This window comes from Halichoerus grypus, chromosome 6, assembly GCF_964656455.1.
Source record: "Halichoerus grypus chromosome 6, mHalGry1.hap1.1, whole genome shotgun sequence".
Taxonomy (NCBI): domain Eukaryota; kingdom Metazoa; phylum Chordata; class Mammalia; order Carnivora; family Phocidae; genus Halichoerus; species Halichoerus grypus.
Window position 1 is genome coordinate 98,971,618 of NC_135717.1, and position 23,988 is coordinate 98,995,605.

Consider the following 23,988-nt stretch of genomic DNA (forward strand, 5'->3'; position numbering starts at 1 on the left):
ATATCAATGCAGTTAGATAGATTTTTTAAATGTCATAGGTTTATTGCAATAACATTTCAAAGTCAAACAGTTTAATGTCACTTACCTACTGTGTGTAAATTAATGGAACACAATGAGGATGTGGTAAGACATCCTGGCCTTAGTTTCCAATTCTGAAAATAAGGGGCATAACCTCAGGCAGATTAGTCACTTACTGTCTTGGACTGTGTCCTCATATGTGAAATGAGGGGAGTGATAGTAGGGAATTGCTATATGAGGGTGTTGTGAGATTCAGCTAAACTACTAAATTTCATAACTATAAAGAACTATGAAAAAGTAGTTGTAATGTTATCATTAAAATTTAAATATTTAAGATATTATATATATATGTATATGTGTATATGTAGGTCTTATTTGAAATGGGGAAATGGGCAGTAGAACTAGAGACATGGAGAGGAAACCACATTTTTTGAGTTAGAATCCTAGGCGGAACTATTAAGGAGACTAACTAGACTCTGAATTTCCTGAGGACAGAAACCATGCAATAGTTATGCTCTTTTTTCCCCAGCCACCTAGCATAATGCTTGGCAGACACTAAACATATGTAAATGTTTCCCATATGAATGAATTGGTCAGTTTCATTCTTTTACTAGCAAATAAAATTATTTGTGTTTACATCACCTTGCAGAAATAATCCGATCCTATATGTGCAAAGTAGTTCAAACCAGAGTAAAAAGAGTAGTGTAAGTACAAAGACTAATCCCGTTGCAGAGAATGACAACTTACTCAAATGGGCATTCCAGGATCTTGGGGACCTGGTCTGTCTGGTTCAACACTCAGTGCCTGGGAACAGTGTGCATACAAAGTAGGAACCTCAAACATGTTTGCAGAGTGAATAAATGGGTGGATAAATGTGATGAAAAGTCTGAAATAAGAATGCCTTAATCTTAGAGTTTTGCCAATGATTTTTTATGAGCCTGAGTAAATAATTTAGATCACATTACCTTATTTTTCCCAACAGTGAAAATCATTAGAAGTATTATAAAATTCATTTTGAGCCCACTAAAAGATCTAAAGGTGAGTAAAGGCTTCAAAATTACATCTAACGAGTGTTCTATCTAAGGACAACTGCTGCTCTTACAGAAAGACATTAAATGGCTCTTAACAAATTAGCAAGTCTACTCTAAAGAAAGAGTCAAACTAAGCATGAGGTATAATGTAGCAAGCAAGACAATCAGAGAGAGAGATTCCAATCAACATAATATCTGGATTAGTAGTTATATGACATAGTAAGTAAGACTGGAGGTAAGAAAACAAGGAGGCAGGTATTTAAGAAAAATCAAAAGAATGGTTTTGCAAAAGGAATAACTTTTTTGTTGTAAACAAAGATATCTTTCAACTTTATTAGTGTGTATTTGGGCATATATTTATGCTAATATTATGCTAAGGAAAAGGTAGAATGAAAATATAAAACTGTCAAATACTGGGAATGAGTTACCCAAAATTATTACTAATACACTTAATTTTATAGTGAATAATGTATAGTTGTTACAAATTAGACTATGGATCCTATCATTAGAATATTAGTTTCTTAAGAGCAGATATCATGTCCTATTCTACATTACATTCTCAGCACTTATTACAGCCATTGGAATAGAGAATAATCTCAACAAATATTTGAGAAATTAATAAATGAACAGAAAAGATCTCTATGTGGTACCTTCCTTTCTTATTCCACTCTTCAGTCTAAATATCATAAATAAAATCCATCCTTGACTCAAATTTGAAGTAACTTCTTGGAAATATGGGCTACGAAAATTATTTTTGCCAAATTAAAAGTAGCTCTTTGGCACTTTGGCCCTGGGAACAGGGTGCTGTTGATTTACTTGACATGTTATTGCAGTTAGTGATGGTTTAAGCTATTAAGGATGGAAAGTCCTTGAGTCAGCTAAGAAGAGAAGGGGAACCTAAGGACAGCTATCCATTCTTCTTTTAAAACTTATCGTTAAGAATAGGACACTGACTTCACCATTAGGTTTGCACAGAATCGTTGTACAATTTGGGCTTGTTCTAAACTTGTTTTGTTCTCTCCAAAGAAAATCTGATGGTGGCTGATGCTTTGCTTCAGATGCAGCTGCCCACACCTGTAAGAAAATGGTTTGTTAATGACAAATGCCATTTGAGTTCCATGTAGTTTTGTATATGTCAGAGGGTCATTGCAATGTATCATTCTGAACAAATGAGGTTTTAAAATATGACTGTATAATATATAATGTCAAGCTGTGTAACTGTACATGGTTTAAAGGAAAGCACAAGAAAGAGAGGAAACCTTCCAGCATCAGCTAATTACCTGTTCTCTAAGCAAACAATCTCTTTGTTTTTCTTTTAAGGATTATATTTGCTTAGTTTTAGGAACTCAGGTATTTTGTTTTAATAGTTGAATCATAAAAACAAAAGGTATTCAGGGCGCGTGGGTGGCGCAGTCGGTTACCTCAGTTACCCCACCGACTTTTGGTTTCGCTTCGGTTATGATCTCAGGGTTATGAGAGTGAGCTCTGCACTTAAAGTGGAGTCCCCTTAAGACTCTCTCTCCCTCTTCCTCTGCCCTTTCCCCCCGCTCTCTCTCTCTCAAATAAATAAATAAATCTTTAAAAATCCCAAAAGGTATTGTACACCCGATTGAGGAAAGCCATGGAAATTTAATTATGGGCATTAATTTACATTCAGGGGTGGACAAAGTGGGACAAGTAACAAACAACAACAAGGAATCACATTTTACCTAGAGATCGAGTGATGAAGAAACTGGTGCTAAGCCAGTCTGGCTGGGTGAAGGAGTTTTTCCTGTAAAATTCTGGATCATAGCATTTATATCTTATACTTACTGTTATTGTGCAATTGGCCTGCATTATGATATTCGGAGGGAAGCGGTATAAAGAGAGTGTTTGTCCATTCACATTTTGCTGGAGAATATGACCTCCAATCTCCAGTTCTTTGTCAAGGGAAGAGTTAATGAGTTTCACAAATAAACCCTTGACATTTACTTCAGCTATTTTAATGTCTCCAAGAGCACTAAAAAATAAAGCACAAAGATTATAAGGTAACTTTAGAGAAATGTATCTTTAGCTCATTTTAAGAACTGAATAGTATGCTTTAGAAGTACAACTTTTAAATAGCTGTGTATTCTATTGGACACATTCTATGTAGAAATGCTGTATTTTATAACCTAAGACATATGGTTTGATCTCTTAGATCTGTTTATCTGTGCAACAAAATTATCTCTTTCACAAGGAAGTTAAAAAGTGCCAAAGTATAAATAATAAAGAAAACTTAAAAAGTGTCAAGGTATAAATGCCATAGGAAGATGTGATTATCATTATTTAAATTTCCTTTTATTCATCAAAAAAGCATGAGACATGAAACTATCAAGTAAATAAAGAGGAAAGGTAAACCATTTAGATTATTTCTGATAAAGTTACTGTGAAGATAAATAGCAACTATGTGCTTAAAAGAATTTTGCAAACTTAAAATATTATGCAAATATAAGATGGTAATTTTTCCCTCTAACATGTGTTGAGAGCCTAATATGTACCAGGGAGTAGGCTAATAAACATTTATATGTTAGCATTTCTCAGAGTGTGGGTCACAACCTAATAGTACATCATGAAATCCATTTGGTGGGTTATAGCTGTCATTTTAAAAATGAAATGCCAATAATAATAACCAATACTTATTATGTGCTGGGCACTTTTTAAAGATTACATCTATATCTACAAATTCATATCCACAATTCCAAAATCCATAAAGTTCTGAAAAAAACCCCAAAACTTAAAAAAATGCATTTGATGTTTGATGAGCACCAGGTGTAGTATATAAGAGATGAATCGCTAAATTTTACAGCTAAAACTAATATTAGCTGTAATGCTAATGTTAATTAGCTGGAATTTAAAGAAAAACTTGGAAAAGAATACATTTGAAACAAAATCTGACCTGAATTCCTTTGGTGGCAAAATCTGACCTGAAACTGGGGGAGTCTATTTATAGTCTTTATTTGTGGTTTGTGTGAATTATTCATATGTTTGGCTGTGGACAAATTAATGTTTGATTTTGGATACTTTTCTAAGCCCTGATGGGGTGTTATGTAATATGTGTTCTAGTCATCATATTACTTTTCTGAAATCCCCCAAGTTCTGAATTTTGAAACAGATCAAGTCCCTAAATATTTTGGGGAAGGCATTGTGAACTTGTAGATATTCATTTAATTCTCATGATAAGGCTACATATTTCTTACTGAAAGTCATGGTAAAAAAAAATCGAGGGACACTAATATTTCATTAGTGAAATAGGTTTATTTCATCTGCCCCCAGCCCCTCCTAACTCTAGTAACCAATAGTTTTTTTCCGGTATCTATGAGTCTTTTTCTGTCTTGTTTTGTTTGTTCATTTGTTGTTGCTGTTTTTAGATTCCATATATAAGTGAAATCATGCAGTATTTGTCTTTGTCTGACTTACTTCATTTAGCATTATATTCTCTGGGTCCATTCATTTTGTTGGAAATGGTAACGTTTCATTCTTTTTTTTATGGCTGAATAATATATATATATTACATCTTCTTTATCCATTCATTTATTAATGGGCAACTTAGGTTGCTTCCATTATCTTGGCTATTTTAAATAGCCTGCAATGAAGACAAGGGTGGGCATATATCTATCTCTTGAGATTGTTTTCATTTTTCAGTAAATACCCAGATGTAGAATTGCCGGATCATATGATAATTTTTTGAGGAACCTCCATACTCTTTTCCATAGTGGCCACACCAACTTACATTCCTACTAACTTAGTCTTTGTCTTAATGTCTCTGTGGTATTTGCCTTTACCAGATATGCTTTCTTTTTTGGAACTCCTCTCCTTGTTTACCCAAGTCCCTGTTTTCTTTCTGTCTAGTTGCTCCTTTTCAGTCTCTCTCTCTCTCTTTTTATCTTTTTAGTTTTTTTTTCAGATTTTTCTTCTTCATCTATCTCTCAGACATTGATCCCTGGGATTCTTCCTTAACCATCTTTTATTCTCATCACATTCCATATATGTGATATCACCTATGAACAGGGCATCAGTAACCATTAATACGCTGGTGACTGCTAAATCTAAATCTCTTCCTTAGATTTTCCTGCTGAGCTTTGGATCCATAGAAAAAATTGACCACCACAGACCCCAAAGATGCCTCTGAATCAACATGCCCCAAATTGAATTCATCATTTTGGAAGGGTGGGAAACCTATTCCAGTGAATTGCATCATCATTTATCCTGTTGGCCGTGTCTGAAATTTCAATTACTTTCTCAATCTCTTAACTTTCTTGCCTTATCTGTGACAAATACTATTGATTCTATCCTTTTATCTTCTATAAACCATCCTCTTTTCCCCATCTATTTCCATCTATTGCTGTTGTCTTCATTAGGTCCTCCTCACCTCTGTGTGATATTGTAACAGTGTCCTAACTAGTTTCTCCAGTTCTGTACCCTCCTAACTATTCTCTGTTTTGTTTTCAGAACAGTCTTTGCTATCCAGAACAAGGATAAATATTGCAATAACTGATGATTTCCTTCCAGAGAAAACACCAACTTCATAGCATGGAAACAAGGCCTACATAATCTGCTAGCCTGGTTAATCTCTTTTTTTCCCACTTCCTAGTTTGCTTGAACTTCAACCACAAAGGATTTATCCCAACACTTGTGATATTTCATACCATTGCATGCTTTACCCACTGTCTATGCAAGTATTAGTAGTACTTCTTGTTCCCCACATTCCTACCAACACTTGAAATTTTCAGACTTCTTAATATTTTCAATACAATGGGTACAAAATGGTATCTCATTGTTATTTTAACTTATTTTCCCCTGATTATAGTGCAATTGAAAAAGCTATTTATTGGCCACCCAGTTTTCTTCTGTGAATTCCATGTTCATATTATTTTTTCCACTTCTATAAGGTTGTTTTACATTTTTATGATTGAGTTCATAGTATTTAAATAAAATGGCATTTAAATATATATACACATTTTTAGAAGAACTGTGCTGTAATAAAAGAATATTATTCATGTTATTTTAAGTTGCTATAATGGTGATAATTTGTTATTGCAAGCAATAGAAAACTAATATCCACTTACAAATTTTTAAATTGTGCGCCAGAAATGTTGCCAGAGTCTTCTGTCTTCTATTTTTTTAATGATAAACCACTCCCAATCTTCTATTGTTCCTTTGAAGGTAAGTTTCCTTTTTCTCTGGCTAAGATTTTCCTTATGTCTTGAATTTTTCATTTGTTTGTTTGTTTCTTTGTTTAAAGGGGGGTTGGAGAGGAGGCACAGAGAGAGAGGGTGAGAGAGAATCTTAACCAGGCTCCACACCCAGCATGGAGCCAAAAATCAAGAATCTTAACCGACTGAGGCTTAACTGACTAAGGCCACCCAGGCACTCCTCTTATGTCTTCTGTTATAGAAGTTTTTCCAATATGCACCCAGAGTTTGGGTTTTTATTTTTCCATCTTTTATCTTTCTGGGAGTTGGTAGTGCTTCTTGCATCTGTGGCTTGATGTCTTTCATTAGTTTGAGAACCTTCTCTGCTGTATTTCCACCAGTACTGTTCTACCTTAATCTGTGTCTCCTCTCCTTAAGTAACTTCAATTACAAATAGGTATATATTTTTTTATCTTTCTCTATTTATCCTTATGCTTGTTTCTGTTCTTCTAATATCTTTGCAATTCAGCCTGGGTATTTTCTTCTAAGAATGTTTTAGTGCAATAATTCTCTCTTCTGTTGCATCAAATATATTGTTAAACCCATCTACTTCTGAAATAGTAATTTCTCTTATTGGATTTTTTTAGTTCTAGAATTTCCTTTTGATAATTGAATAAGAATAAACCAATAAAATATTTAGTTTCCAGTTCTATCTTGTCATTTAATTCCTTGAATACTCAGTCATTGTTATTTTAAAATCCCTGTCAGATAACAATAATATCTGCACCACCAAGGCCTGTTTTTAGTGTCCATTTTAACCTTAGTTTTTGGTTAACTTTTTTCCCCCCCATTTTTATTTATTTATTTATTTATTTTTAAATGTTATTTTATTATGTTATGTTAGTCATCATACATTACATCATTAGTTTTCGATGTAGTGTTCCATGATTCATTGTTTGCGTATAACACCCAGCACTTTACCCATTTTTAAACTGGCTTCTCTTTTTGTTGTTGTTGAGTTATAGAGTTCTTCATATCATCTGGATACTAGTCCCATCAGATATATGATTAGTTAACATTTCTTTTCTTCTATGGATTTTCTTTTTGCTTTCTTTCTTTCTTTCTCTTTTTTGGCGGGGGGCGGGGAGAGATTTTTCAGTTGTATACCTTGTTATTGTTTACTTAGTGCCTAGTATTATAGATTTTTTTTTAATTTTTTTTAATTTTTTTAAAGATTTTATTTATTTATTTGATAGAGAGAGACACAGCTTGAGAGGGAACACAAGCAGGGGGAGCGGGAGAGGGAGAAGCAGGCTTCCCGCTGAGCAGGGAGCCGGATGCAGGGCTTGATCCCAGGACCCCGGGATCATGACCTGAGCCAAAGGCAGACGCTTAACGACTGAGCCACCCAGGTGCCCCCCTAGTATTATAGATTAAAAAAAAAAAGCTGCAGAGATAGTTTAAGACTCCGTATAGCATTTTCTCAACCCATAAAGGATTTACTTTAGCTTCTGGCAGCCATCTAAGTTGGGGGTAAATCACTTTAATCAAACCAGGGTGTGAAATGCTTTGATGCTATGCCTCAGCTCCAATTAGGATGGCCTATATTGAATATAGCCCTATTATTGGGTGACCCTTTGAAGTTCCAGCTGAAAACCTGTGTTATCAGTTACCCTCTTTCTGGATAGGCCCTGAATCCCAATTTTTATTCACCTGGTCCTATGAAACTGCCAATATATTATTAACTTCTCAGCTTCTTAGCTGCTGCTTTCAAATTAACAACAGTTTTGAGGAGAAAAGTGACTCCAAATGTAGGCCATCACTCTGAGTTTTCTCTTCTAGAAGAGGAATTGTGAGAATAGAGGATGTAAACATCCATGAATCTCAATATACAGTACTAAACTGTTTTCAAAATAGTGGTCTCACTTCATACTCTCATTGCATTGTATGAGAATGCCTGTTTTGCAGAGGTTCACTTTTGAGTAATTTACATTTGTAGTCTTTTCTTTTGCATTACCATTATGGTTCTTACTAAATTGTGGATATAACATTTTATTCTTCTTTGAAATCCCTAGAATTCCTCTATGTCATCCTTATTCTACTGTTATTGAATCCTCTGTGGTATGTTTTAATTTCTTAACAAGATGTCTTTTTGTTTTTCAGACTTGCTTTTTTTGCATGGGAGATGAGCACTATTTTGAATTTTGCTTTTAAACAGATAAGACTCTAGAATAGTTCAGTTATTCCTTTGTTATCATACATGTAATGGAATATGTATAGTTGCTTTCCAAAAATTTTTCATTATTTAAGTGAACTGTTTATTTGTTGATCTTAAATTTTTATTTTATGTACATAAGAATAAATTAGCTCATATGAAAGAAAAAATAAAATCATCCATATCAGAGCTAGTCACTTCATTTGCCTTCCTTTTGATATAAGTCCAAAAGCTATAGGAAAATATTTCTCACATAGTACATAGAAATTCACAGAGGCAGGGCTGTTAAACTGCTATCACACAGACTTTAATAGTTATCTTTTTCTCTTTCCAATAAGCCTTCCCATTTTTCTTTAGTAGGAAAGTGACTTGAAGCCTCTGCTTATAAGTCATTATTTGATGAGAGTGTAGAGTGATGTACCAATCATTCTGTCAGGAGTTTTTGCATGGAACTGATTTGTAAAGAGATTGAAGAGACATATGGCTATGTAACTTTTTTTTAAAACAATGACTTTCCATCATTTCAGTCTTGATTTATCTAGTTCTTGGGTTTTTCTTGACAGCTTCATGCTACTTATCTGCCTTTAGGTTTCTACAACTTTAAAGTTTGCTAAAATTACCTTTAGAGTTTCACTTCTTCCAGTATACACCTACCTAACATTCTCCATACAGATTGGCATCTGCATTCATAGCTGTGAGGGGTCTGGCAAAGGGGTGAGCATTTAGGATCTCCTAAATTTTTAAAAGACAAACTTAGGAAGACTCAGGGAACTTGATTCAGTTCATTGGTATTACAAGATAAAAACCCTCAGGCTGAAAGTTTTGGTAATAGATCCTTAATGTAATGAAGAAGTAGGTTAGTACATCATTATTATCAGGTTTTAAAACATCTGAGGGAATAATAAATGGGACTTAGTTTGAATTACAGTCCTTGGGGAATATGAATAGATTTGTAATATCATAAGTTATTTTGGACCAAAACTATTCATGTAGCTATCATTATTTTGGTGAGGCTTATCTCAGTCTACAGTTTACTACCATCCTGATTCTAGATTTATAGAATGAAGAGTTGCCTGGGGGGTAGAGAAAGTGAATGGGTGGGAAAGTAGCCTTAATATAGTTTGGTCACTCCTGAGTCATCTAGAACTGACCTGGACGCTAATACATGGTCTTAGATATAGGGGAAAAGATCATGCATAGCTAGTGAAAATTCTAATAATGTCTCCTTCTTGTTTGCCAATAACTTTTTTACTCCTGGTGGAAGATATTAAACATTCTTAGAGATGATGAATGATAGTAGGAAAGAAACACATTTTATTGAAAACAAACAAATTGAGAATTGGCTTCTCTTTCTAGCCAAGATAGAATAACAGAAACTGTATTTGACCACCCACCTGAAACAACTAAAAACCTGGAAAAAATTATATGAGCCAATGTTTTCCAAGATATTGGACACTGATCACTGAAGAATAGTGATCTCTGAAAGACAGAAAACAAATGAGGTGAGCCTTAAAGTTTTCCCACATTACTGCCTTGAGAGAGTTTCCAGGCTGTGTCACAGAGAGGTGGAGCCAGGTAGAGCCTGGTGGATTCTCTCACTTGAGGAGATGGAGCTGAGAGCCTGGAGAGACTAAGGTGACAAGAGGTCACAGGCAGAGTACAAGAGAGGAGACTGCTTCAAAAGAGAAAATTCTGGAGATTTTCAGAAGATACCCTTTAAGTATTCAGCAGAGGATTGATTAGCACATGCATTTGAGTAAACTCTCTACGACTGGATAACAAGAGCACTTGAAAGGATTAGGGAGACCAGCACTCAGAACACCCCCAGGATCAGGAAAAGTGCATGTTCCCATCAGCCAGACTGAAAAACCTCACAATTCATGGGGCATTGGGTAGAGTGCTCAGAAGAGTCTTGCTTCAATAGTGAGGATTAATTAACCATTGCTCTGCTGCCACCTAACAATTTTTTTTGTTTGTTGGTTTCTTTATATATTTTTGAATTTAAATTCAATTAATTAACATATAACATATTATTAGTTTCAGAGGTAGAGTTCAGTGATCCATCACTCTTATGTAATACCCAGTGCTCTTTACATTATGTGCCCTCCTTAATGTCCATAACCCAGTAACCCCATCGTCCCCCTCCAGCAACCCTCTGTTTCCTATGATTAAGAGTCTCTTATGGTTTGTTTCCTTCTCTGACTTCACCTTGCTTTATTTTTTTTCTTTTCTTTATTTTTCCCTCTCTTCCCCTATGATTCCACATATGAGTGAGATCATATGATAATTCTTTCTCTGATACTTATTTCGCATAGTATAATACACTCTAGTTCCATCCCTGTCCTTGCAAATGGCAAGATTTCATTTTTTGATGGCTGAGTAGTATTCCATTGTGTGTGTGTGTGTGCGTGTGTGTGTGTGTTTGTGTTTGTATGTGTATACCACATCTTCTTTGTCCATTCATCTGTCAATGGACATCTGGGCTCTTTCCGTAGTTTGGCTATTGTGGACATTGCTGCTATAGACATTGAGGTGCAGGTGCCCCTTGGATCACTACATTTGTATCTTTGGAGTATAAACTTAGTAGTAGTGGTTGTAGGGTAGCTCTATTTTCAACTTTTTGAGGAATCTCCATACAGTTTTCTAGAGTGGCTGCACCAGCTTGCATCCGCACCAACAATGTAAAAGTTCCCTTTTCTCTGCATAGCTTCCAACATCTGTCGTTTACTGACTTGTTAATTTTAGCCATTTTGACTGGTGTGAGGTGGTATCTCATTGTGGTTTTGATTTGTATTTCCCTGATGAAAAGTGATGTGGAGCACTTTTTCATGTGACTGTTGGCCATTTGTATGTCTTCTTTGGAGAAATGTCTGTTCATGTCTTCTGCCCATTTTTGATCGGATTTTTTTGTTCTTTGGGTGTTGAGTTTCATAAGTTCTTTATAGATCTTCGATACCAGCCCTTTATCTGTAATGTCATTTGCAAATATCTTCTCCCATTCTGTCAGTTGTCTTTTGGTTTTGTCCACTGTTTCCTTTGCTGTGCAAAAGCTTTTTATCTTGATCAAATCCCAATAGTTCACTTTTGCCTTTATTTCCCTTGCCTATGGAGATGTGTCTAGTAAGAAGTTGTTGCAGCCAAGGTCACAGAGGTTGCTGCCTGTGTTCTCCTCTAGGATTTTATGGATTCCTGTCTCACGTTTGTGTCTTTCATCCATTCTGAGTCTATTTTTGTGTATGGTATAAGAAATGGTCCAGTTTCATTCTGCATGTAGTTGTCCAATTTTCCCAACACCATTTGCTGAAGAGACAGTCTTTTTTCCATTGGATATTCTTTCCTGCTTTGTCAGAGATTAGTTGGCCATAGAGTTGAGGGTCATTTCTGGGCTCTCTATTCTGTTTCATTGATCTATGTGTCTGTTTTTGTGCCAATACCATACCATCTTGATGATTACAGCTTTGTCATAGAGCTTGAGGTCTAGGATTGTGATGCCACCAGCTTTGGTTTTCTTTTTCAAAATTCCTTTGGCTATTCAGGGTCTCTTCTGGCTCCATACAAATTTTATTATTTGTTCCAGCTCTGTGAAAAATTTTGATGGTATTTTGATAGAGATTGCATTGAATGTATAGATTGCTCTAGGTAGCATAGACATTTTAACAATATTTGTTCTTCCCATCCATGAGCATGGAATGTTTTTCCATCTCTTTGTGTCTTCCTCAATTTCTTTCATGAGTGTTCTAAGTTTTCTGAGTACAGTTCCTTTGCCTCTTTGGTTAGATTTATTTCTAGGTATCTTATGATTTTTGGTCCAATTATAAATGGGATTGACTCCTTAATTTCTCTTTCTTCTGTCTCATTGTTAGTGTATGGAAATGCAACGGATTTCTGTGCATTGATTTTTGTATCCTGCCACTTTGCTGAATTCCTGTATGAGTTCTAGCAATTTTGGGGTGGAGTCTTTTGGGTTTTCCACATAAAGTATCATGTCATCTGTGAAGAGTGAGAGTTTGACTTCTTCTCTGCCAATTTAGATGACATTTATTTCTTTTTGTTGTCTGATTGCTGAGGCTAGGACTTCCAGTACTATGTTGAACAACAGATGGTGAGAGTGGACATCCCTGCTGTGTTCTGACCTTAGGGGAAAAGCTCTCAGTTTTTCCTCATTGAGGATAATATTTGCTGTGGGCTTTTCATAGATGGTTTTTATGATATTGAGGTATGTTCCCTCTATCCTTACACTGTGAAGAGTTTTAATCAAGAAAAGATGCCGTACTTTGTTAAATGCTTTTTCTACATCTATTGAGAGGATCATAAAGTTTTTGTTCTTTCTTTTATTAATGTAGGGTATCACATTGATTGATTTGCGGATGTTGAACTACCCTTGCAGCACAAGAATAAATCCCACTGGATCATGGTGAATAATCCTTTTAATGTACTGTTGGATCCTATTGGCTAGTATCTTGGTGAGAATTTTTGCATCCATGTTCATCAGGGATATTGGTCTGTAATTCTCCTTTTTGGTGGGGTCTTTGTCTGGTTTGAGGATCAAGGCAATGCTAGCCTCATAGAACAAGTTTAGAAGTTTTCCTTCCATTTCTATTTTTTTTTTGAAACAGCTTCAAAAGAATAGGTATTAATTTTTCTTTAAATGTTTGGTAGAATTCCTCAGGGAAGGTATCTGGCCCTGGAGATATTTGATTACTGCTTCAATTTCCTTGCTGGTTATGGGTCTGTTCAGGTTTTCTCTTTCCTTCTCTTTCAGTTTTGGTAGTTTATACGTCTCTAGGAAGGCACCCATTTCTTCCAGATTGCCTAATTTGTTGGCATATAGTTGCTCATAATATGTTCTTATTTTTTTTAAGATTATTTATTTATTTATTTGAGAGAGAGAGAATGAGAGAGAGAGCACATGAGAGGGGGGAGGGTCAGAGGGAGAAGCAGACTCCCTGCCGAGCAGGGAGCCCTATGTGGGACTCAATCCAGGGACTCCAGGATCATGACCTGAGCTAAAGGCAGTCGCTTAACCAACTGAGCCACCCAGGCACCCCATAATATGTTCTTATAATTGTATTTCTTTGGTGTTGGTTGTGATCTCTCCTCTTTCATTCATGATTTTATTAATTTGAGTCCTTTCTCTTCTCTTTTGGTAAGTCTGGCCAGGGGTTTATTGATCTTATTAATTCTTTCAAAGAACCAACTCCTAGTTTCATTGATCTGTTCTACTGTTCTTTTAGTTTCTATTTCATTGATTTCTGCTCTAATCTTTATTAATTCTCTTCTCCTGCTTGGTTTGGGCTTTGTTTGCTGTTCTTTCTCTAAGTCCTTTAGGCGTAAGGTTAGGTTGTATATTTGAGACCTTTCTTGTTTCTTGAGGAAGGCTTGTATTGCTATATGCTTCCCTCTTAGGACCGCCTTTGCTGCATCCCAAAGATTTTGAACAGCTGTGTTTCATTTTCATTTGTTTCCATAAATTTTTTAAAATTCTTTAATTTCCTGGTTGACCCATTCATTCTTTAGTAGGATGCTTTTTAGCTTCCATGTATTTGACTTCTTTCCAAATTTCCTCTTGTGACTGAGTTCAAGTTTCAAAGCACTGTGGTCTGAAAATATTCAGGGAATATCTCAATCTTTTGGTACAGATTGAGACCTGTTTTGTGACCCAGTATGTGATCTATTCTGGAGAAAGTTCCATGTGCCCTTGAGAAGAATGTGTATTCTGTTGCTTTAGGATGGAATGCTCTGAATATATTTGTGAAGTCCATCTGGTCCAGTGTGTCATTCAAAGCCCTTGTTTCCTTGTTGATCTTCTGCTTAGATGATCTGTCCATTGCTGTGAGTAGGGTGTTAAAGTCCCCTACTATTGTATTATTGTCAATGTGTTTCTTTAATTTTGTTATTAATTGGTTTATATAATTGGCTGCTCCCAAGTTAGGGGCATAAATATTTACAATTGTTAGATCTTCTTGTTGGATAGAAACTTTAAGTATGATATAATGTCCTTCATCATCTTTTATTAGTCTTTGGTTTAAAATCTAATTTGTCTGATATAAGGACTGCCACCCCAGCTTTCTTTTGATGTCCATTAGTGTGATAAATGGTTTTCCACCCCCTCACATTCAATCTGGAGGTAACTTTAGGTCTAAAATGAGTCTCTTGCAGACAGCATATTGATGGGTTTTGCTTTTTTTTTTTTTTTTTTTAATCCCATCTGATACCCTGTGTCTTTTGATTGGGTCATTTAACCCATTTACATTCAGTGTAACTATTCAAAGATATGAATTTAGTGCCATGTATTACCTGTAAAGTCACTGTTTCCTTATATTGTCTCTGTTCCTTTCTGGTCTATGTTACTTTTGGTCTCTCTCTTCACTTAAAGCATCCCCTTTAATATTACTTGTAGGGCTGGTTTAGTGATCACAAATTATTTTAGTTTGTTTGTCCTGGAAGCTTTTAATCTCCCCTTCTATTTTCAATGACAGATAAAGTATTCTTGGCAGTATATTTTTCTCACTGAACACCCTGGATATATCATACCAGTCCTTTCTTACCTGTCAGGTCTCTGTGGATAGATCTGTTGCTAGTCTAAAGTTTCTACCCTTGTAGGTTATGGACCTCTTGTCCTGAGCTGCTTTTAGTATTTTCTCTTTGTCTCTGAGATTTGCAAGTTTCACTATTGTATCTCAAGGTGTTGACCTATTTTTATTATTTTGAGGGGGATTTTCTGTGCCTCCTGGACTTGAATGCCTGCTTTCTTCCCTAGATTAGGGAAGTTCTCTGCTATAATTTGCTCTAATATACCTTCTGCCCCCCCTTCTTCTTCTTCTGTGAGCCCAATTATTCTAATATTGTTTTGCTTTATGGTATCACCTATCTCTCGAATTCTCTCCTCATGATCCAGGAGTTGTTTATCTCTCTTGTTCTCAGCTTCTTTATTCTCCATCATTTTTGTCTTCTATATCACTAATTCTCTCTTCTGCCTCTTTTATCCTTGCAGTTAGAGCCTCTTTGATTTCAACTTGATTCAATTTTAATTCTTTTATTTCTTGAGAAAGGAATTCTCTAGTGTCTTCTATGCTTTTTTCAAGCCCAGCTAGTATCTTTGTAATTGTTATTCTGAACTCTAGTTCCAACAGCTTACTTATATCCATAATGATTACATCCCTGGCAGTCAGTACTGCCTCTTGTTCTCTCTCTTTTTTTTTTTTTTTTAAAGATTTTATTTGAGAGAGAGAGAATGAGAGAGAGAAAGCACATGAGACGGGGGAGGGTCAGAGGGAGAAGCAGACTCCCTGCCGAGCAGGCAGCCTGATGTGGGACTCAATCCAGGGACTCCAGGATCATGACCTGAGCTGAAGGCAGTCGCTTAACCAACTGAGCCACCCAGGCGCCTTGTTCTCTTTTTTTGTGGTGAGTTTTTCCATCTTGTCATTGTGTCTTGCAGAAAGTGGTCGCTTTTCTATTTGTAGAGTTGCAGCTATTCTTCTTAGATCTCTGGTTGAGTTCACAGATGTTCAGAATGATTTGATAGCTATCTAGCTAAATTCCTGGGACCAGACAAAATTAAGGTCTCCTACTCCTCTGCCATCTTGGACTCCTCGCCACTAAACAAATTTTAAAAGCAAGTCCCAAAAGGCTCAAACTATTTCTAAGTAACTTAATTTCATTCCAGAACAAAGCTCAAGAATATATTTAGAAATACAAAGATATTCCAGCATTCAAATAAGATAAAAATGACAATTTCTGGCATTTAATAAAAATTACCAGACATGTAAATAACTTGGATAATACAACCCATAATAAGGAGAAATAAGAATCAAAATTGATCAAAATTGATCCAGAATGGACAAAGATGTCAGAAATAGCAGAAAAGGCAAAGTCCTTGTAACTATATTCTGTATATACAAAACCTAGATGAAAGATTGAACATGACTGAGACGCTGAGACACAGCTGAAGTAAAAATACACTAGATGGGATTAACAAGATTAGTCATTGCAGATAAAAACATTAGTGAATTTGAAGACATAGCAATAGATATTATCCAAAATGAGACACACAGGAAAAAAAAAAGACTAAAAAAGAACAGAGCATTAGTGAATTGTGGAATAACTTCAAATGGCCTAGTACATGTGTAATTGGGGTCTTTAAAGGAAAAGAGAGAGAGGGACAAAATATTTTAAGAAACAATTACCTGAAATTTTCTAGAATTTAAAAATTTTAAGTCTATATATTTGCAAATCACAGAAGCTCAACAAAGTCCAAGCATAGAATTCCTGAAGAAAGTTACACCAAGGCACATCATAATCAAATCTTCCCCAATGCAGCAAGAGAAAAAGATTAATCACATACAAGGAAACCACCATAATACTATAGGCGGATTTCTCAACAGAAACTGTGTAGGCCAGGGGAAATGGGATGGTGTATTCAAAGTACTGAAAGAAAAAATTGCCAACCAGATATACTTTACCTTGCAAAGCTATCCTTTAAAAGTGAAAGGGATATAAAGCCTTTCCCAGACAAACAAAAACTAAGGGGATTTTTCAACATTAAAACTGCCTTACAGTAAATGCTTAAAGGAGTTTTTCAAATGGAATCCATAAACACACTAAACAGGGAACCTGGGGGGCTCAGATGGTTAAGCATCTGCCTTTGGCTCAGGTTATGATCTCCAGGTCCTGGGATCGAGCCCCATGTCAGGCTCGCAGCTCAGGAGGGAGTCTACTTTTCCCTTTCTCTGCCACTCCCCCTGCTTGTGCTCTCTCTGTCTCTCTCTCTCTTAAATGAATAAATAAAATCTTAAAAAAAAACCACACTAAACAGCAACATGAAAGTATGTGGAAGTATAAATCTCAGTGGTAAAGTTATATATCTATATATCTATCTCTCTGTCTATATATAGTCAAATACAAAATAATATGACACTAGTGGTAGTGCACAAATTACTAATAACCAAACATAAAAGTTAGAACAAAAATATTAAGAATAACTATAACCATGAAAATTTATAAAGAAGTCACATTATTTAAAAAAGCCAACTCTGACTTCAATAACACAAAGTGTGTGTGAGGTAAAAGTGTAAAATTTTTATATTGAATTGAACTTAAGTAATTATGAAATCAAACTAGACAAAGCTACAAGAAGATTTATATAAGCATTATGATAACCACAAAATCCCTATAAATTTCATTACAGAAATTTTTCAAATAACAAAACAGAGAGGAAGAAAGGAACAAAGGAACTGCAGAAACAAATGGAATGAACAAATGGCAAAGCAAGTTTTTATCTATTGATAGTAATTTTAAATGTAAAATGGGTTAAATTTCCCAATCAAAAGGCATAGAATAGCTGAATAGATTAAAAAGAAAACAATATCCAGCAATGTGTTGTTTACAAGAGACTCACTTTAGATATAAGGACACACATAAGTTGAAAGAAAATAAATAGAAAATGATACTTCAGGCAAATGCTAACCAAAATAAAGCAGAGGTGGCTATACTTATATTAGACTAAAAGACTTTAAGTAAAAAACTGTCATTAAAGAAAAAGAAGGTCATTATATAATGATAAAAGGGTCAATTCAACAGGAAGACATAACAATTGTAAATATTTATGCACCCAACATCAGAGCACCTAAATATATAAAATAAATATTGACAGAGCTAAAGGGAAAAAAATGACAACAATACAATAATAGGAAACTTATAACCACACTTTTAATAATAGATAGAATATTGAGGGTAGAAAATTGATAAGGAAACAGCTGACTTGAACAACTCAATAGAACAAATGGGTATGACTATTTTACAGCCACCCTACAGTGGCAGAATACACATTCTTCTCAAGCACACACAGAACATTCTCCAGGATAGATCACATGTTAGGTCACAAAACAAGTCAACAACAATTTAAGATTAAGATCATCCCAGCTATCTTCTCAAACCACAGTGGTATGAACCTAGAAATCAATAACAGAAAACAGGAAAATTCATGAACATATGGAAACTAAACAACACATTCTTGAATCACCATTGGGTAAAAGAGGAAATCAAAAGGGAATTTTAAAAATAATTGAGATGAATGAAAACAAAAAATACAACTTACCCGAACTAATGGTAGGCAGCAAAAGCAGTACTAGGAGGGAATTTTATAGCATTAAATACCTACATTAAAAAAGAATAAAGATCTCAATTTCAATACTTAATTTTACAACTCAAGGTATATGAAAAGGTGTTTAATATCACAAATTGCCTGAGAAATGAAATCAAAATCACAATGAGATATCACCTCATACTTGTTAGGATGGCTATTATCAAAAAGAAAATATGGGGCACCTGGGTAGCTCAGTCGGTTGAGCGTCTGCCTTCAGCTCAGGTCATGGTCCCAGGGCCCTGGGATAGAGCCCCACGTCGGGCTCCCAGCTCAGCAGGGAGCCTGCTTCTCTCCCTCCCTCCCCCCTGCTCATGCTTTCTTTCTCTCAAATTAATAAAATCTTAAAAAAAAGAAAATATAAGTTCTGGTGAGGATACAGAGAAAAAGGAACACTTGTACTGTTGGTGGGAATATAAATTAATAAGGCCATTATGGAAACATATGGAGTTTCCTAAAAAAATTGAAAATATAACTACCATATGATCCAGCAATCCCACTTCTGGGTATATATCCAAATTAAGTGAAATCAGGATCAGGAAGAGATATCTGCACTCATGTTCATTGCAGAATTATTCACAATAGTCAAGATATGGAAACAGCCTAAATGTCCTCAATAGATGAATGGATATAGAAAATGTCACACACACACACACACACACACACACACACTGAAATATTCAGTCTTTTTAAATTTTATTTTATTTTATTTATTTTTTATTTTTTTATTTATTTTTCAACAGAGAGAGAGAGCGAGAGAGGTAACACAAGAAGGGGGAGCAGGAGAGGGAGAAGCAGGCTTCCCGGCGAGCAGGGAGCCCGATGCGGGGCTCGATCCCAGGACCCCGGGATCATGACCTGAGCCGAAGGCAGACGCTTAACGACTGAGCCACCCAGGCGCTCTGAAATATTCAGTCTTTAAAAAGAAGGAAATCCTGACTTCAACATGGATGTACGACAACATGGATGGAACTGGAGGACATTATGCTAAGCAAAATAAGCATGACACAGAAAGAAATATTGTATGATCTTGTTCGTATGTGGAATTTAAAATAATCACAATTACAGAAGCAGAGTAGGATGGTGGTTGTTGCTAAGGACTGTGAGAAGGAAGAAATGGGATTATGTGGTTCAAAGGGTACAAAGTTTCAGTTAAGCAAAATGAGTAAGTTCTGGAGATCTAATGTACAGCACAGTGACTATGTATATGATACTGTATTATATACTTGAAAATTGCTGAGAGGATAGATCTTAATGTTCTCACCACACACACCAAAAAGGTAATTATGTGAGGTAATGGATCTGTTAACTAACCTTATGATAATCCTTTCACAATATATATGTATCAAATTGTCATGTTTTACATGTTAAACCTACACAATATTATATGTCAATTACATCTTAAAAAAAACAAATAAAATCAAGTTATACATCATGTGTATGTGTGTGTGTGTATATATATATATATATATATATACACATACCATTTTTATGTCAATGATATCTCAATAAAGCTGTTTAAAAAACAAGAAAGAATTCATCACAAGCAGATCCGTATTACAAGAAAGGAAGTTCTTTTTCAGATAGTAGCATAATTATAGGGGATGGAAACATGACTTACAAAAAAAAAAGCACTAAAAACACTGGAAAGCAGTGAAAATATATAAGGGTAAATATACAACATATTTTTCTTATCTTTTAAGTTTCTTCTAATAATTATTAAACAAAATAACTATGGAGTATGGGATTTATTACATACATAGAAATAAAATATGTGATAGCAAAAACACAGTATCTGGGATGAAAGAAATAAAAGAATAATATTGTAAAGCTCTTATACTATTTGTGAAGTGGTATAATATCACTTGAAGGTAGTCTGATAGGCTGAAGATATATCCTATAAACCTGAAAGGAACCACTAAAATAACAGAGTTATAGCTAATCAGCCAACAATGGAGATAAAATGGAGTCATTGATAATATTCAATTCAAAAGAATACAGAAAAAGAGGAAAAAGACAACACAGACTAGTTGGGGCAAATAGAAAACTAATAACAAGATAGTAACCCTAACCCTAACCATATTAACAATTACTTTAAATGTAAATAGTTTAAATGCTCAAATTAAAAGACAGAGATTATTAGACTTGATAGAAGAACAAGTCTCAACTGCATGCTACTTACAAAACATACATTCTAAATATAAAGACACAAATAGGTTAAAAGTAAAAGAATGAAAAAAGACTTACCATGCTAACAATAATAAAAGGAAAGCTGGAGCAGCTGTATTAATATCAGTAGATTTCTGAGCTAAGAATAATGCCAGGGATAAAGAAGGTCATTTCATAATGACATAGAGATCAGTTCATTAAAAGGACATAACAATTCCAAATGTTTGCAAATCTAGTAACTGAGCTTCAAAGTACATAAAACAAAAACTGATAGAACTGCAAGGCAAAATCAACAAATCCACAATTATAGTTGATTTTAACATCCTTTTCTCAAAAATTGATAAAACAAGTAGACATAAAATTAGCAAAAAGACAGTAATTTAATGCCATCAAGACCTGATTGACATTTATAAAATACTCTACTTAACAACATCAGAATATAAATTCTTTGTGAGTGCACTCAGAACTTTTACCAGGATAGACAATATCCTGATTATAAAACAAGTCCCAATATATTTAAAAGGACCCAAGTCATACAAAGTATGTTCTTTGACCACTATAGAATTAGAAATTGATAACAAAAATGTATCTGTAAAATCATTGGAACTGGCAAATTTGTCAATATTTGGGAACTAAACAATACACTTCTTATGACACAAAGATCAAAGAAATTAAGTGGAAATTAGGAAGTATTTTGAAATGAATGAAAATCCAACATATCAAATTTGTGGGATGCCACTAAAGGTGTACTTAGGGGAAAATTTACTAAATGCTTATATTAGAAGAGAAAAGGGTATCAAATCAATGATCTCAGGCTCCATCTTGAGAAACTAGAAAAAGAAAAGGAAATTCAACCTAAAGTAGGCAGAAGAAAGTAAATACATATCAGAATGGAAATCAGTAAAATAAAAAACAAAACAAAAAACACAGAAAACCAATGAAACCAAACTGGTTGTTTGAGAGGCTCAATAAAGCTGATGACTCTTAGGCAAGATTGATCAGGAAACGGAAAGAAGACATATCTGACCAGTATCAGCAATAAGAAATGTGACATCACTACAGATTCTACAGATACTAAAAGGATAAAAAGGGAATATTATGAACAAGTTTATGACAATCTGACAACTTAGATGAAATGGACAGATTGTGTGAAAGACACAAACTATCCAAGAAGAAATAGATAACTGTAACATCCTGATATCTATTTTCAAGAAATAGAATTTGTAGGTAAAAACCTTCCCACAAAGAAATTGCAGGCCCAGAATGCTTCACTGATGAATTCTATAAAATATTTAAGAAAAAATTTACTTCTATACAAACTCAGCTAGAAAATGAAAGAGGAGGGAATATATCCCAACTCATTCTATGAGGCAAGCTTTACCCTGATTCCAAAGCAGACAAAAGACATTACAGGAGAAGAAAACTACAGATCAATACTCTTCACAAACATAGATGTAAAGATTTGAAACAAAATTTTAGCCAATAAAATTCAATAATATTAAAAGAATAAACATTATGATCAAAGGAGTTTAAGTGTGTAGGGTTGCTTTAACATTGAGAAAGAAAAACCATATGATCATCTCAGTAGATACATAAAAAGCATTTGACAAAAATCCAATATTCATTCATAATATTCATTGCCACAATTAAACATTCAGAATCATGATCCTATTACTCCTTTGTTTGAAACTTTCCCATTGCTTCCCATTTCCCACTGTGAAAATCAAATTCCTCATTCTGGTGTTCAAGGCTCACTGTGATCATTCCCCAACCCTGGCCCCTACAACCCGGTTACACCAATTGAGGAACTGTTCAGTGGGGCAATGCTATAAAATGCCTTATACCTACTTGGTCCTAGCGTTTCCTGCCTCCTTCACTTTGTTTATGCTGCTCCTTCGTTCTAGGCTGCTGGTTCTCAACCTTGACTGTGCATTAGAATTACCATGGGATTTAAAAAATTACAATGGTCAATTCTACCACTAGAAATTCTGACTCAGAGTCTAGGATAGGGTCAGGACATTAAAAACTTCTCACCTGATTCAATTGTGTAGGTAGGATTGAGAAGTAGTGCCCTAGAATGTTCTCACAGACTCCAAATTTGCATATCCAAAATTTACGTATCTTTTTTTTATGTTATGTTAATCACCATACATTACATCATTAGTTTTTGATGTAGTGTTCCATGATTCATTGTTTGTGCATAACACCCAGTGCTCCATGCAGAACATGCCCTCTTTAATACCCATCACCAGACTAACCCATCCTCCCACCCCCCACCCCTCTAGAACCCTCAGTTTGTTTTTCAGAGTCCATCGTGTCTCATGGTTCGTCTCCCCCTCTGATTTCCCCCCCTTCATTTTTCCCTTCCTACTAACTTCTTCTTTTTTTTTTTTTTTTAACATATAATGTATTATTTGTTTCAGAGGTACAGGTCTGTGATTCAACAGTCTTACACAATTCACAGTGCTCACCATAGCACATACCCTCCCCAATGACTATCACCCAGCCACCCCATCCCTCCCAACCCCCACCACTCCAGCCACCCTCAGGAAACAAAATTTACGTATCTTTCTAAGATAATTCTAATTAATAACTCATTCACAAAATCTTCCCAGATCATCCTCTGCTGGGAGAAAATTCTCTATATGCCTTGATACTTTATTTGCCTCTTTCAATCCTTATACCTGCAGGTCTTTCCTGATCTGAGTAAAAGTTCTTAAAACCATATTCACAAGCCTTTTTTTTTTCTTTGATTTTTTGCTCCAAATAAGTCATCATTCTTAACATGGTAGATAGATGTTGAATGAATAATTTGATGAAGTGTTTTTAGATGGTTGAGAGAACACTTAATTATTCACTACAGTTGAATGGTAAAGTGGTTGATTTTAGGAAATCTGACCTAAGGGGAAAACAGTTTCCTTTATGTCTGAACTTCAAACCTAGCTAATAACTTCTCTTAGCCCTCTCACACCCTCTGTGGACATGTGTTTATTTCTAATAATTCACAATTCAATCTGTTGTTAAAGCAACAAGAAAAGCAGGGTTAAGTAAATGTATAGATGAGTCAGCTCTTTTATTTTAGCTCTAATATCAACTTTCTTCCTGATCAATTCTTTTTGCCATAGATACCAACAACTATAAAAATGGATCAATGAGTAAGTCCATGTTTTTCCTTCTGTCTCAAACTCAAGTGCCTAGTAGAAGAGAAAAAAGACACTAAATCCATCTGAATGATTTGCCAATAATGAAAAAATAGAG

At 35.0% G+C, this 23,988-nt stretch overlaps 1 protein-coding gene across 12 annotated transcripts in view; it reads right to left on the reverse strand.

Annotated features, from left to right (window-relative positions):
- LMNTD1 (lamin tail domain containing 1) overlaps positions 1-23,988 on the reverse strand; it is a 512,641-nt gene that overhangs the window by 93,692 nt on the left and 394,961 nt on the right. For all 12 annotated transcript variants that reach the window (XM_078075784.1, XM_078075778.1, XM_078075783.1 and 9 more), the window contains 2 exons: positions 2,862-3,048; positions 2,004-2,123 (listed from right to left, as the gene is read on the reverse strand). In XM_078075784.1, the coding sequence (XP_077931910.1) occupies positions 2,004-2,123; positions 2,862-3,048 (307 nt within the window). The remainder of the gene's footprint in view (positions 1-2,003; positions 2,124-2,861; positions 3,049-23,988) is intronic.